Source organism: Carassius carassius, chromosome 5, assembly GCF_963082965.1.
Source record: "Carassius carassius chromosome 5, fCarCar2.1, whole genome shotgun sequence".
Taxonomy (NCBI): domain Eukaryota; kingdom Metazoa; phylum Chordata; class Actinopteri; order Cypriniformes; family Cyprinidae; genus Carassius; species Carassius carassius.
Window position 1 is genome coordinate 19,236,214 of NC_081759.1, and position 16,381 is coordinate 19,252,594.

The 16,381-nt window shown below is 36.9% G+C and overlaps 2 protein-coding genes and 1 long non-coding RNA gene across 12 annotated transcripts in view; 2 read left to right on the forward strand and 1 right to left on the reverse strand.

Moving 5' to 3' along the window:
- LOC132140920 (dynamin-1-like) overlaps positions 1 to 6,635 on the forward strand; it is a 41,895-nt gene extending 35,260 nt beyond the window's left edge. For 2 of the 8 annotated variants that reach the window (XM_059549986.1, XM_059549983.1), the window contains 4 exons: positions 120 to 293; positions 443 to 684; positions 2,593 to 2,790; positions 5,402 to 6,635. In XM_059549986.1, the coding sequence (XP_059405969.1) occupies positions 120 to 293; positions 443 to 684; positions 2,593 to 2,790; positions 5,402 to 5,462 (675 nt within the window). In that variant the 3' untranslated portion in view covers positions 5,463 to 6,635. Of the gene's footprint in view, positions 1 to 119; positions 294 to 442; positions 685 to 2,592; positions 2,791 to 3,040; positions 3,561 to 4,278 lie in introns of all 8 variants that reach the window. The other 6 variants (XM_059549987.1, XM_059549985.1, XR_009433847.1 and 3 more) reach the window with 5 other exon arrangements.
- On the reverse strand, positions 3,760 to 3,976 carry LOC132140924 (uncharacterized). The gene is made up of 2 exons (XR_009433848.1): positions 3,877 to 3,976; positions 3,760 to 3,840 (listed from the first exon to the last, which is right to left on the reverse strand). It is a non-coding gene; the product is annotated as an uncharacterized LOC132140924 (long non-coding RNA).
- Positions 6,636 to 8,552: 1,917 nt separating the features above from the next.
- The window catches only part of LOC132140925 (regulator of G-protein signaling 3-like), a 48,174-nt gene continuing 40,345 nt past the window's right edge, over positions 8,553 to 16,381 (forward strand). For 2 of the 3 annotated variants that reach the window (XM_059549993.1, XM_059549994.1), the window contains exons 1-3: positions 8,553 to 8,732; positions 10,330 to 10,509; positions 11,289 to 11,455. In XM_059549993.1, the coding sequence (XP_059405976.1) occupies positions 8,716 to 8,732; positions 10,330 to 10,509; positions 11,289 to 11,455 (364 nt within the window). In that variant the 5' untranslated portion in view covers positions 8,553 to 8,715. Of the gene's footprint in view, positions 8,733 to 10,329; positions 10,510 to 11,288; positions 11,456 to 13,668; positions 13,766 to 16,381 lie in introns of those variants that run through there. The other variant, XM_059549995.1, reaches the window with a different exon arrangement.

The following is a 16,381-nucleotide window of genomic DNA, read 5'->3' on the forward strand; positions in this document are numbered from 1 at the left end:
CTCCACCACTGATTGACTGTTGAGTACAGAGGTCAAATCAGCTGTGATCTAGTGATAGGATTTAATTGGCTTCATTATTCCACTCTTTGTCCTCACAAATATGTGTTGCTGGTCCTCAGCAGAGTGATGCTAGTGAGGAGAACGGCTCAGATGGCTTCATGCACTCCATGGATCCTCAGCTTGAGAGGCAGGTGGAGACCATCAGGAACCTTGTGGATTCCTACATGGCCATTGTCAACAAGACTGTGCGGGACCTCATGCCCAAGACCATCATGCATCTCATGATCAACAACGTAAGCTGTGTTTACCATGATGTTTGCTATCAAATAAGAATCATGTAAGTTAATTTCTTACTGGATGTTTCTTGGACCTGCAGTTCCAGACAAATACAGCTGGCACTGCACTTTTTCTTAGTCTTCTTCCTTACTTCCTCTTCCCATAGACTAAGGAATTCATCCATGCTGAGTTGCTGGCTAACTTGTACTCATGTGGAGACCAGAACTCTCTGATGGAGGAGTCAGCAGAACAGGCTCAGCACAGGGAAGAGATGCTGCGCATGTACCACGCTCTGAAAGAGGCCCTCAACATCATCGGGGACATCAGCACCACCACCGTCTCCACTACCATGCCCCCGCCCGTGGATGACTCCTGGCTGCAGGTACAAGGAGGACCTTCAGGGCGCAGGTACTGTGTCAAACATTTGTGTTAAATAAGCAGTGTTTTGATGTGACTTTCAGTGTACACGATCATAGGCGCCGATACCGTGGGTGCTCCGGGGCTCGAGCACCCACGGAAAATACCGAGCACCCACGGAAAATGAGCACCCACGTGTGCCAGTGCCAGAAGGCTACATTTATTTAAAATTAAACATTGCAGTTGGCGCTATGAAGCGTCTGCCACACTGTGATTGGTTATGTTGTTGTCAGTGACAGTGACATAACCAGTCGCATGCATGTTCCATATCCTATCCATCAATCACAGCGTTTCTGAAAACGTCCCATCCCCCACTATACAGTGCCGTGCGAGTATGTAATCATTTACTGCTTTCCGTAATCACTAATCATTAATCAGACTAAGAGTTATTCGTTCGCTATGAGACCTTGAGTAACAGCTGGTAGTACAGAGGGAAGAGAACGCAGGTCAGTATATCGCGATATACACTGTACATATTGTATAGACACACTACGTAAGAAGTGAGCGCCACACATTGTATTTCTGTTTTTGTTAGACAGTTTAGTTAAGGTGCCGGATGCACTGAAGATTTCGGTTTATTTTCTACATTTTGCTTTGGTTAGATTAGGTTTAGATTAAGGATTGTTTTCTTATATTTTGTTCTTTGCTTTGGCGCCGCTTTCGTTCTTTTCCCATTTTAATTTTTTGTTTGTTTACATTTTCACCTTGTACATAGCGCACATTATTATTGTTATTTTACTGGATCTAGTGGCTTTGGCTTTTTGTGAATAAACGTCCAGTATTTTTTCTCTTTCAAAGTTTTGTCTGTCATGTTCTTCCACCTCATTTCATACCCAGCAGTACGTTAATATGTAAATGTTACGGTACATTCCCTAGACTCCTTAAAGTTCGTAACAGGGTTTAAATGGGAAAATTTTTCTGCTCAAGTATAGGCCTATATACGGTTTAAAAGAGGAAAAACTAATGGACACAAAAGTAGCCTACTTTTGGACAGAATACGAGTTCTTTGTTAAATACATAAAATAAAAAAATATTTTTTTAGCCTATATGAATAATGGATTCGAAACCTCAAAGAAAAGCCATGCCACTATCAAAAGAAACCTCGAAACATAAATGAGGTAGACATTCCCAGAAACTCATTATTTTAGTCGCAACAATCGGTTAATGGAAACGCTGTCCTTTCGCAATAGTTTTTTAATCAATATTTACAAAACATTAATTTCCCAAGAAGCTGAACGCATTAGCGGTTACGTGTCAGTTAAACTTTTCATCTCCAATCCTGTTTGTATTTTTGAGAAGTGACGCTGTTGTGTTTGTTTGTATCGGCCGCTGTCCATTAGCCTAAGGTTCTGAAATGCAATATTTTTTGAATAGCCTAGTCTATTTTTTTTATTTTTTAAATGGTGTGCGCCCTTGAGCACCCACGGAGAAAAACATAAATCGGCGCCTATGTACACGATATTGCTTTTCATTTGTGCAGTCTTTCATACTGAAACAGGTGAAATGTATCAACGATCATTTTTGAATAGCCAATTACCTTTACTGTACCCTAGCCCAGTTAAACCATCATTTGTTCACAAAACACTGATTTTGATTTCATGAGGTCTTTAATATTTGTTTGCTATTGTCTTAATAAGCTCGCTTAAGTTTTATGGTTTAAAGTAGTTTTAAGAGTTTTACAAACATAAAATGTTTTGAGGTTTTAAGTAGTTTGAAGACTGAAATAATATTAAAAGCTGAAAATTTTGATGTTTTAAAGGATTAGCTTAAAGTGTAAAATTGACACCGCTAAATGTAAGACCCTTAATCCTTTGAAGCTGTACTGAAATTGCAATTTTAACCTTCAAACTGGTCCATGTTTATCAAGCCAAAATAGAACTCTTTTTATTTTCTCAACAGATCTCCAATGTCTAGTCCCACTCCCCAGCGTCGGGCCCCTCCTGGGCCCCCTCGTCCAGGTGTGCGCACTGCCCCAGGACCCCCTACCGCTGGAGCACCTCCTGTGCCATCCAGACCCGGGGCCTCTCCTGACCCATTCGGCGGCCCCCCGCCCCAGGTCCCGTCTCGTCCAAACCGCGCCCCACCAGGTGTCCCAAGGTGAGTCAGAGAGGAACTTTATTCATACAGTAATTGTGCAAAATATAATATAGAAACATGTGTTTAGATATTCCAGTGTAATTGTTCAGATGTGCACATGCAAAGGGTGGTCTTTGAAATATTTAATTGCATTAAATACAGCCTAGTGGCCATAGAATGTGTTTAAATGAGTACTGTGGGGGGTAATACAAGTGTTAATGGTGTTGAGAGCAATGATCTACAAACTCCCCTCCATTTACACCCTTTACAGCACTTCTGCCCTGACCTGATCCCCGGTCTTTAACACAAGAAAGACAGATCAGTATCACTCTTCCTGCTATTTCTACTTTTCTCGCCTGTCACAATCCATTACTTTTTCTCAGCTTGCACACTCCTACACACAGTCTAACTCAGAAACCTGCACTCACAAACCACTCACACATTTTCAGCTACGCTGGTTTTCTTTCTCCATTTCCTTGCCATGTGCATATTCATTCAGACATTGTTTTAAATCATTCAGTTTATGTATTGTTTGTACTGTATAGTAACATCAGTGCATCAGCTTTGTGAAATCATTCTCTCATGATATACATGTTTGGGAGGAAAATGTGAGGAATACTGACCAGTTTAACAGGACAAACCATGGAGTAATAAGTTTTTGCTTCCTCCCATTGCCTCTTATCTGTCGACCCATGTTCTCCTCAAACGCAGTCCCACTAAATCCCTTCCACAATGATTCCGGTTATTGTTTCAGAATTTCTATCAGTGACCAATGAGGAGTTACGCAAATGGTATGTCCGACATATTGTCCTTATGTGACGTCACCATGTCCTTGCATGGTTCCATCTTTAAATGTGTTAACATCTGCTGTTCCCTAACACCTGTCAGTCACTAGATATGAGTATACCAGGCTGTAATATAAATTTTTTACTAATATTTAATTTAATTTAGCAATAGTTGTATTTAAGTATACTATAAATTTAAAAAAAATTGTAATTTGTAATTATTTTGTTTTATTTATATTTATTTTAGCAGTTGTAACTTAACTTAACTTAACTTAACTTAACTTAACTTAACTTAACTTAACTTAACTTAACTTAACTTAACTTAGACTTAGACTTAGGGCATATAGATCCTTTTTAACACATGTAGGTTTTTCTTAATATTTGGTGTATGACATGCTGTTTATGCTTTTTTGTGATCTGTGTTTCTGATAAGCCCAGGTGAATTGGTTTAAACAGTTTTAATCCAAGTTTTATTATATATTTTTTTAAACTTAATTATAAATTATAGTCTGATTTATTATTCCTGTAGGTGTTTAATAACATGCAATTAGTAGTTCATGATTCTCTGATGAATCCACCTTGTGTGTCATACAGTATATGTTCATTTTCAGATTTCATTGTTACTGCCTTTGTCTTCATGTTCTTTTGTGTTGTTCCTAATAGTGTGTCTGTCCTCTTGTTTATATGTCTGCGTCCATCAATCTGTCTGTTGTCATCTTTGAAGTCGGAGGGCACCAGCCTCCCCTACCAGATCCAACAGAGGCTCGCTCACTGAGCATTAACACTGGCGATCAGCAGACAGAGGAAAATCACTGACCCCTCTGCCACTGTATCACATGCATGCACACAAGAACAGTCCACACACATATCACATGTTTACTTAAAAGAGTATTTACTCTTCCCCAATTATACACCAGGAATATTATAAATTGGTCTAATAACTGTATACCGTTCACATTCACATGAGCGCAGATGTGGTGCCATTGCATTCCATTACCAGCATATATCCTGTATTTAGGAATGAAGAACACTAGTTATAAAATGCACAGGGATTGTCCATGTACCAGCCTATTTCGCAGTTTGCTTTAGTATTTATTCACATGGATGCCAGATGACACTGGCATGTTATTGTCTTTATTATCAACCACTAAGCCTTAACCAGCATCAGACCAGTTAACCCCTGAACCCCTGAATAAACATGACCTGCATGTTTTTCTTAAAAAATAGCCATGTTACCTTTCCTACTGCATCATTAAATTCTATGCTGCAGTCTTATTTCTTAACAATGAACAAGTTTCATCTTACTCTTCTAGAGTCTTTTATAAAATGTTTTGGATTTTTATTTTATTTTATTTTTAAATAATAACCACGTTTTAACAAGTTTTTGAGATTTTATGATTTAATATAGTACCTATTAATGTCTGAATGTTATATTGCACCTTTCTGATATTGATTTACATTAAAATCATTAACAGTAAATAATACAAAAAAATCAGTTCATATTCAGAACTGTTTAAAAAAAAGTTTTTTATGCTGGAACATAATTATGTTTCTCAATAATGATTCTCACACATGCATTAGTGCACAGAAGGAATAGATGTACACTAATGTTCTCACAGCTGGAGCTGTTAAATTCTATCTAATAAAAGAGAAAAAAATAATAATATATATTTTTCACATTTGTCATCACCATCACATTCACAAGTGCTAATATTAACGTAAGTGAACAAAAACAAGCCATCATAACCATTTGACATTGACAAAGCCATTCTTCCTACTATCCATGCTGTCATTTCCCAAGCTTTTTTCCTTTTTTTGTTTTATGTGTTGTTCTTTTTGTCTTTTAGCCGTCCAAACAAAGGAAGCCCTTCTCACAGTGAGAATCCACATCCTTCATTTGACTCTTAGAGCCAATCGTCTTTCCTCCTCCTCCTCCTCCTCCTCCTCCTCTCTTTCTGTCTCTCCACCACCTCTCTTTCTCTGTGCTTTATCTCTGACCGAGTGCATCCTGGGATGGCCGAATGCCGAGCATTACTGCAGCAGCAAGTACGGATGAAGTGGCTGAAAGAAAAGTCCGAAAGATAAATGAAGAATGTGGGAAAGCTCATTCCCTCGGTCTGTACTATATACACTAATCACATTGTAATGGGCATCTGAATAATACGCCCAGTGTGGACTTGTGTCAGCATATGATTATACTGAATTATACTGAAGATGCTGTGTGGTGTTAGTGTTTACACACTAGTCAAGGTCGACTTGATCTATATAGAGGTGTCACATGAGCTAAAGGTGTAAGCTTACATTCCTGACTGCACGCCAGTATACATGGTAGCGGATACACAAAATACACAAAACTTCATGGTTTTGCACTTATGTGGTACTGTGTGTGAATGTATTCTTCCTGAGGTTTGAACCTTATTTGATCCCACAGTGTTTGTTTTGTCCACAATGTCTCTTGTGTTTTCCCTAGAGAAGTAATAAGTCCTGTCAGATTGAAATGTACATACATTAGAATATATATTATTAAGATGTGTGGTATGAAAAAAGTCTCAGAATTATGTTTATGTGACACTTTCAAGTCAGTGCGATTTATTTATTTGTTGATGCAGTAGTGGAAACTATCCGACCAAAGAGAATGGTTGGTGAATCTGTCTGTCAGCGGTTGAAATATTATTGATAAATACATTCAAGAATCCTTCATACCCTGACATGAGTTTAAATGAATATAGCACCTGTTCTTACTGATTATATGGTGAACAGATTCTGTTACTGTGTTGATGTATATTTTTTGTGCATCTCTGGGAGTTGTGCTTCTGTTGCCTTGTGTCGACGTGTACATTTACTAGGTATTGATAATGAAGTCATTGTATTGAAAATGAAATGATTGTAAAATACAAGTTTAAGGTTAGTATATGTGTGTATATATGGAGGGGTCTGCGGGCAACACCAAAATCTCCACTCTGTAGTGGAAGAGGTGTGTGTATGAATCTTACTGCTGCCATGTGTATCTTATTGTGGTCTGGTGTCATAAACTGGCCAATGCTTTGTGATTAAATTAAAGTGTCTTTGTGTGGAAGATAACTGTGAGGTTTGTTTTGTTTTGGGATTTTTATTAACGTACTTTACATTCAAGACTTTAAGACTTTATTCACTGGAGTCAAAAGTGTAACTACTAGTCCTATTTGTCATTTATATATGTGACCCTGGACAACAAAACAAGTCACAAGGGTCATTTATACATCATATGAAAGTCGAATAAATAAGCTTTCTATTGATGGATGTTCTGTTACAGTAGGTTCAAATGTCTGCAATCACTTTTCATCACTTTTGTTATTTGTGCAATGCAAATATGAAGCTGCTTTATGAAAGGATATCTGCTGAGCACAACTCACCCTTTAAGAGGTTCAAAACCAGTTCATCTGCTTTAGTTGAGGAAATAAGATGTTGATGGGAATTCCCTAATTACCAATGAATACTCTGTGAAGTTGATGTAGACTACAGATAACTTTGTAAAGCACAGATTTCCTGCCTGTTTTTAAAGACCAGACGGCTTTTGAAAATAACCCACTTAATAGAAAGGAAAGAAAGAAAATAAATATATTTTTTGTTGAGTTTTTAACAGCACTCAATTTTGATCTGCATTTAGCTGCACTGATATGAATTGCTAATCAGGGAAACTGCTTCCACACTGGACATCAATGTAATGCAGTTCTCATTTACTGCCAGTCTCAGCTGGAGTCAGATGTTTAAGGTCAATGCTTGACTCACAGTGTGTGGCTTTATGTTAAGTGGGTCAACAATACATAATGCAGTCGTTTCATCAATAGAAATAATACAACAAAAGTGCTTTGGCATGAGGGAGGAGGTGTGCTGTATATGACAGTAAAAGCTAGATTTTTTTCCTATAATTATAATTATAATTTACAATACAAACATATTTTTCAGTACAACTTCCTCACCGATTATGTCCTTAAATTTGGATTAGCTATGAAAAACCTTACCTTGCTTTGTAGGACGATGTCATTTCGCTGTTAAAATTGCTATTTTATTGTCCAAATCAAAGTAGATACATTTAATTATTTTCACTTAAACATTTTAAGAAATGTATTCATTTAAAGAAATAATTTCCAAGTGAAGATCTCTCTAACTAGTTACTCAAATGAGTGCTTTCACATTAAAATGGGCCACACCCCATGTGTCATTACATCCTTGTTTAGTGACAAGCCCTTCTTTTGTTTGGCCTTTTTTATGCCACTTAATTGTGAACTGTTAATAGCTGAAGAACTATTGCTGCAAAAAGACAGTGGAAATATTATGACTTGTTTACAGTGTAACCTAATAAATAAGACCTTTTTAGGTAACCGAAAACATTTTTGCTGTTTAATTGTGTCTTTATGGAAGGCTTTTCCACTTCAGAGTATGAACAAAAAAATAAAGTCTTATTGTGTATAAAATCATACTGTGAGATTAAAAGACATAAAATAGAGAAGATTAAAAAAAATCGAGATTAAAAGTTAGAGAATAAAAAAGAACAAAATAATGTTTTGCTAGGGGAAAAAACTGTCCTGCGACTTCGACTGACATGCGTTTCTGTTTACTTGGCTAACAGTCCAGAGGCAGAATGAAAAAAGTGAAATTCTTTCTGGACACCTGGCAACTGTAACGTCTTCAGTGGAAGTTAAAGACACTACTGTGCCTCACTTGAAAAACTCAACCTAGTTTGTGAAGGAAAATAAGAAATACTTGTAATATTGTAAAAAAAAGAAGAAAAAAAGAGCTAAACAAAATGCATACATTATGGACACGTTTAAATAATAATAATAAAAAAGTTGCTTTGAACCCAGCAAAAATATGGTAAAAGAAGAAAAAAAACGAATGTGCAAAGAAAAGTTTCTCCCTTGGGGCAAATAGTTTTGCAGTCCCCTTGAGTTTAAGCCATTTGTGAACATGCAGTCAAACTCCGTGCGTTTCAAATGCAGCTCTCGGATTGGTGGAGAGATCCATGCAGCGCTCCACACACACTTCCTCTTCAGATCAGAGCGGGTTTGGGGGAGTTTCTGCAGTTTGAATATCCCACTCACAGCTGCTAAACATAAACATAATAGCTGGGAATTTGTGTTTGTAAAGAAGATGGAAGCATAGCAGACAACACTCGCAAAAAATGGACATCAGAGAAAGGTAAGTTTAAATGAAATTCGGCTGTGGAATAAGTTCGGGCGCGTTTGGAAACGCCTACTGAGAAACCCCTAAATACAGACAGTCAACCAAGCTCACAGATTCCTATAATTATGCAGTGTAATATAAGTTGGCGCCAGTGTAAAGTTATGGCGGTTTATGGAAAGGCGGAACATGGAAGCAACTTAGTCGTAATTTGTAATTGTATTTCTTAATTCTGCTGCTTGAAATGCTGCAATTTTTCAGGCTGAGTAAAACATCTTGTAATTCTGAAGCAGTCCATTGTGAGGAACTGAACTGAAGGGCGTCGAGGTTCAGCTCCTCGTCTTTGATCACCGAGGCGCCCAAGTCAAAAGTTCATGATTACACGATAAAGCTGTGAAGATTTAAAGTTTAATTTACCTCTGCTGACAGAAACAACACTATTCAACAGCACAGTTACACGTTATTTGGAAAGCTGAACGCTGTTTATTAACAAATCCATGTTTACATGTAACGTTACATTAGTATTAATTCATAGCATATTAGGAATAGTTTAACTATTACAGTGTTTCTGTCTATACTTGCTAAATGCATACTTGCTTATTCACAAATTGTCTTTTGTATGTTTTTAAATTTCCACCAGTCCGTCCTATTTTATTCTAGTAAAGATATCAAACCAAGTGAAATCTTTGAGAAATCTGTAAACAAATGATGCTTAACTTTTTTAACCATCTTTTCTGCTAATAATAAATAATAATAATATTTTTACATCACTAACTGATATGCAGTGATTTTTAGTGGATGTCTGAAGTATATACAAGGGTCCTAGCATAGTAACCAACGTTTATTCATGTCAGTGTATAACAGTATGCATATATGATCATTTAAGACTTAACAAACATCGGTTTGGGAAATGTATTGCACGAAAAGTGAGCACTTGCAATCTTTTTTTTCAAATAAGTTTGTTGAATTCCTCAATTGTAAATCACTTTAGATTAAAGCATCTGCTGAATGAATAAATGTAAATGCAAATATGCTGCTTGCTTTGATCTTTTTTTAATCTAGTGCAATGACATCAATACATTTTTGTATCAGTTTGAAATTCCAGTTACTAGAAGCAGAAGGTTTACAGTACATGTATTAGACTTTAAATTCGTAGAAGTAATAAAACATAAATTCTAAGTACAATTTCAGTTTAGTAAGATGCAGTTCTGTGTGCTGAACAGTGACCTCTGATCTCCCACTGCTGCAAGCACCTGATATACTGCTGGGCTGTCAGAAGAGATTTCCTTCAGCATGTTCAGAAAACCTTAATTAAACCTAATCATTGACACTCTTTGTTTAAATTTCTGAAATGTTATTAAATCATTAACAAATGACCAAGAAGAACACCAGGCTCATACATCAAATGCATGGTAAAGTATTCTGACGTTCATGTCAGTTTAGCTCTGGCAACTCTTGACAGGGCTTCTTCATTGTTGGAGTTAATCAGCTTTTTTGAGAAAATTAAGATCATTTGAGAGCTTCCTGCTGGGTTCGCTTGTCTATCACTCTGTCATCAGAATTCATGTCCGAAGCAAGTGCATTGACCATGTAACACCTCCGGCTGTGCCCACAGGAGCAGACTTCATAGGGAATCTCTTCGGCTCCAGGATCCATTCCTACACAAGGGTTCGTCAACAAAGAAGCTGTGTAGAGAAAGAACCAGGCCTACAGACAGCAGAGAGAGGAGATCTTCAGTGGCACACATCAGATCTGTCAGGGACAAAAGGCCAATGGCCGTGAGCCAGCAGGCAAAGTAAAGCACCTAAACACATAAAATGCAGATGAATGGAGTGCTTCTGTTTAATGCTGCATGACCGTATCAAAACAAACCACACAAAATTACCCACTGTCTACTGATTAACCGTTACAGCAGACCAGTGCAATAATGCATGATCCATGTGTTATTATGTTAGCAATAATTAATAACTATGTTAACTGTCACAAAGTAATCAAACAAATACGAATAATAGAATCCTACACAAAACAGAAATACATGGCAGTATACTGGAAAATGTAATGCAATGTATATTATAATACATTTACAATTAGCTATATTATGTTTTGTCTTATATGCATGGACCAGTATATATAGATATTTAAAAAAATATATATGTAGAAATGAAGACAAAAATGTCACTACATTTTTTTCAAGTAATACTGAAACACTCAATTTCCCTTTCATGATTTATCACATGGTTTTACATAAAGCTGAGCAGAGATCCATAAACTTTTATGACTTCATTGTTTGCATAGTTACACATTTCATATATGAAAATATGTGTTATAGTATGTCTTAAAAAGAGTTTTTACTGAAAACAAATCAATTCATACATATTTATATCATGTAGATCAGTGGTTCTCATTTTTTTTATTTTTTTTGCGTGATTCACAATCCAAAATTGGGTTGCAGACCTGTTGTGATAAGGTGAAAAAAATAAGAGTGCTGAAGTTAAATCAGTTTAGAACTGCTTATGTAGACATGTATTTTTCTCAGTTTCTTCATATTTTTGCTTCATCCTGTGATTCCTGCAGTCTCAGTGCTGTTAGACCTGCTGAGAGGAACTGGGTGAAAGCTGTCAGCCAAAGTTCATCTGCTCAAGTTAAAGTGGCCTCAGTGGTCAAAACTGCGGTAAAGGGCAAAGCAGAATCTGCACCCAAAAAGAGAAGGAAAATTCACCCGTCTGGTTTCAAAGGAAAAGGTGAGTAATTGTTCATCTGATGCACGGATAATTCAACATTCACTGATATTGTGCACTGTGTGCCACTAGATGGCAGTGTTGAAATGCTCAGACCAAACTAATCTGTCCGTAAAGTAACTGTTTATCTCTGCACAAGGAATTAAATCATGGACTTTTCATCCTTTTTCAGACTAAAATTTTAGAACTTTAATTAATAGCTTTAAAAAACATTTTAAGCTTAATAATGAGAGATGATCAATGTACGTTAAAATCACTTCTCATAATAAAATATTTGCATATTTTTGAAAAATATCCTATAAGACCACAGACTATTACCATGGTTAAAATAAATATGTAAATTAATAACTGTGGTCAGTATGCTTTTAAATAATTTTATTCAGAAAGGATGCCAGGTGGTTAAAAGTTATCAAATAAATAAATACAGTACATGCATATAAATGTACACACTACAGGTAAAAATGTGAGGTTTATTCAGCTAGAGTGCATTACAATTATTAAAAGTTATTACTATTGCAAGTGAAAAAAATAAATCAATTCATTAAAATTGTGTGTGAGATTTTGGGTCCCAACACACTTTTTTGTTTCCTTTGTTTAAATTTTGAACTTAGTAATACTGCATAATACTGTGTACATTTGTCTCTGACTTTATTAGGATATCATGTCTCCAGGCACTATCAATAATTTCTGATGGTAGTACATCAAGAAATGCCCTCTTAAAATGACAGAACAGTTATGTATCACGCACAGAAAAACAAAGGTCTGGAATTCAGGAATCCCATCTCACAAATCAAAAGAAAATGTGTATTGTGTTACTGTCTGTTGGGAGACAGTAGAGATAATGGCTGAATTAATTCGACTAAAATCCTGCATGCTCTCCACAAACTGTTTATTTTTATTTTTATCTGTGTGGCTGTTGAGTTGCATGCATTTTCCATAGCTCTCCCAAAGGAGACCAGGAAACAGAGCTTAACACAATGCTTAATGCACTCAACATGGTTTTACTCTTGCAGAGGAATGCATTGCCTACTATTCACAGCCATATGATGGATTCATCATGGGGTTAGTTAGCATGAATAAACTAACTGATGATTTTCTTATGCTCATCAGTGAGATATGAGAAGTAAAGATATAACCTCAGGAGAGGGGTTGCTTTATCCTGGAATTAAAGACGCAGTGACTGTTTGATTTCCTGTTGTGTCAATGAATGACTTACTCCGATTAAAGTCCTTTAACGGACAAGAACAAAGGATTGCCCTCAAGACTGATTTTAATATCTTTTTTCCAAGAACAATCATGTATTTTCAGAATTTTGTTCTTTAGAAACTGGTATTCTGTCACCAAAAAGAAAAAAAGAAAAAAGCCAGGGATAACCCTTTTTGTTTTTATAGCTGGAGTTATAAGGGGAAGGGGAAGTCGTGGCCTAATGGTTAGAGAGTCGGACTCCCAATCGAAAGGTTGTGAGTTCGAGTCCTGGGCCGGCAGGAATTGTGGGTGGGGGGAGTGCATGTACAGTTCTCTCTCCACCTTCAATACCACGACTTAGGTGCCCTTGAGCAAGGCATCGAACCCCCAACTGCTCCCCGGGCGCCGCAGCATAAATGGCTGCCCACTGCTCCGGGTGTGTGCTCACAGTGTGTGTGTGTGTGTGTGTTCACTGCTCTGTGTGTGTGCATTTCGGATGGGTTAAATGCAGAGCACAAATTCTGAGTATGGGACACCATACTTGGCTGAATGTCACTTCACATAAAAAGGCCATTAGGATTTATACATATCACATAATGATTTATTATAAATAGGATTTTTGCATGGGATCATTTAATGTTTTTCGAGTCCATGACAAACATATTAGGAGAAATAATGAAACTGATCTCAGATCAGCACAAAGGGCGACCTCAGTCAAAGGTTTTCTTTATTATCAGTACAGCAGGTGGACTTTCCCTCCCTCCCTCCACACACATCCCCTTTCACTGTTCAGTGCTGCTCTCTGACCAATCATAGCTCCTCCTGTCTTATCAGCTATTCAAAATGCAAGGCGGTTGAAATTTATGCTTGTTTTCTCCTGCTGTCCTTTATCCTCCAGTGGCAACATATGCATAGTGGGAGTTAAGCTCTTGAATAGCTGTGAGGCATCGCATCTGAATTCATTAACTACATTTCTGAGAATTCATGTGTGATGCGTGAGATTTGGGACGTTTTTAAAATCAGTCAAGCTGTGGTTTTACTATAACATGGACTGTCAGAAGGCACAGAAAGTGACACTGAGTTCTTTTAGGCAATGGCAGAGATCATCCTTTCTTTTACAAACTCATGGTGAGTCATTATTGAGTTACTGTGTGTGTTCAGAAATGATGCTTCAATAGCATTAATCCACAAAAATCTTTAAACAATTACCTACAGTTAAAAAAAATACATTTGAACCTATTTGAAATAACCTTAATATAACCAATACATAATTCTTCATAATCCACAATTCATGATTTTTTTTTATTGAAATAAGCTACATGCTAGTTTTAGCTATTGAAATGGAATCAGCAAAATGTTAGCTAGATAACAAGTTGGACCTAACCAGTATGTAGACTGATATGTGTTAGCATTTTAAAGTTTGGCGCTAGTAAGATTCATGTTTTTAAAAAGCAGTCTCAGATCTTTGAATATAACTTGAATATGACAGTATAAGCACTCAAATTAGTCACACAATCCTTCATTGTTATGAGTATCTTAATCAGCCATTGAATTATCTGTTGTTGCTTTTTGTATATTAGTTTATTTATTTATTTATTGAAATGATTCAGTCAGTTTGTGGACCACTTTAAGTTCTTCACAGACCCCCAGTGAGCCACCAATCACAGTTTGAGAACCACTGTTTACATTTGTTTGACTGCACTTGTCACAGGATTGTGGCAGAAAATGATCTGATGGCGAGGTTTTGCTGCAGGTATGGAGGAAATGTATGTGTGTCAATGCACATATTAGTGTAACACCCGCTGCTAAGTCAGGTTTTTGACTTATCTGTTATGCTCTTATAATTTTGACTCTCCATTACACCTGTGAGTCCATGACAGGTTTTCAGATTCACATGTGTGGATGTTTCCATGAAAATAAATAGACAAAATCAGCATATTAAAAATTATTTCTGAAGGATCATGTGACACCGAATACTGGAGTAATGGCTGATGAAAATTCAGCTGTGCCATCATATTTTAAAAATAACTTTTTTGGCAAATGACAAATGATATTTTTAACATGAATTGAAATAGAAAACATTGTAAATTGTAATAATATTTCACAATAGTACTGTACAGATGAGAATAAGAGACTTAAAGGTTTAGTTCACTGAAAGATCTCACTCCCTCACCCTCATGTCGTTCCAAACCCGTAAGACGTAAGACCCATCTTCAGAACACAGTTTAAGATATTTAAGATTTAGTCCGAGAGCTTTCTGTCCCTCCATTTAAACTGTGTGTACAGAAAGGTAATAAAAACATCTTCAAAGTAGTCCATGTGACATCAGAGGGTCAGTTAGAATTTTTTGAAGCATCGAAAATACATTTTGGTCCAAAAATAGCAAAAACTACGACTTTATTCAGCATTGTCTTCTCTTGATTGACTCGTTCTTGAGTCAAGAACCGTTTCCGTCGGATGCGTCCGATTCGAGAACCGAGGAGCTGATGATACTGCGCATGTGTGATTCAGCGTGAAGCAGGCTGACACACAGTGCATCTGAACCGAACTGGTTCTTTTGGTGATTGATTCTGAACTGATTCTGTGCTAATGTTATGAGCCCAGGTAAACCGAAGGCTTGAATGAAGGGCAATCATCGCCAATGACGTCATTACATCTCTATTTCAGTTTTATCACGTGATAGAAAGTCTAAGGCCTTTTCAAGCCAAAGGGCAAACTCATCTAATCTGCGGCCTATTGTGCATCAATCTAAGATCGATGTAAAGACACAAAGCACTGCCATCAAGTTAGCATTTTTAAACATTTGCTCACTAAAAAATAAATCATTTCTTATCAATGACTTTATAACCACAAACAATCTGGATTTTATGTATCTAAACGAAACATGGCTAGAAGACAGCTGCAGTGCAACAGTCCTCAATGAAGCAGTCCCTCCTAACTTTACTTTCATGAGTGTCTGCAGGACTGTTAAGAGAGGTGGAGGTGTAGCTGCTCTATTTAAAGATGTCTATCAATGCAAGCAAGTGTCATTTGGTCAGTACTTGTCTTGTGCTGAACGGTGCTCCACGCATGCTGTTTATTATTATTTACAGGCCTCCAAAATACTCTCCAGCCTTTGTTGAAGAGGTCACAGAAATGTTATCAATTATTTCCTCAGGGTTTGACTGTTTTGCTATTGCAGGGGATTTTAATTTTCACATAGACAATGCAGAAAACAAAACTACAAAAGAAATGATAACGGTTCTAAACACTTTTGACTTGACTCAGCATGTGCATGGACCCACACACAAAGGTGGACACACTCTAGATTTAATCATCAGTAGGGGTCTAAACATTTCATCTATTGTTATTAAGGACGTAGCACTATCAGATCACTTCTGAATTTTCTTTGATATATTGATCTCTGCTACCACTGAATCTAGATCTGTCTCTGTCAGAAGGAGATGCATAAACGAGAACACAAGTGTACTATTTATGGAGGCTATATCTTTAACACCAAGCATTTCTGCAGACTCTGTTGATATTCTCCTTGATTCCTTTAACTCAAAAGTTAAGAAATGTATTGATGATATTGCTCCAATAATAGTCAGTAAGAAAACAAACAGACTCCAAATTAGTTTGGAGAAGATCAATAGCAATTCAGACTATGAAAAGACAATGCAGAAAAGCCGAGCGGATGTGGCGGAAGACAAAACTTGAAATTCACTATATCATCTATAAAGAAAGCCTTCATGCTTTTAATGT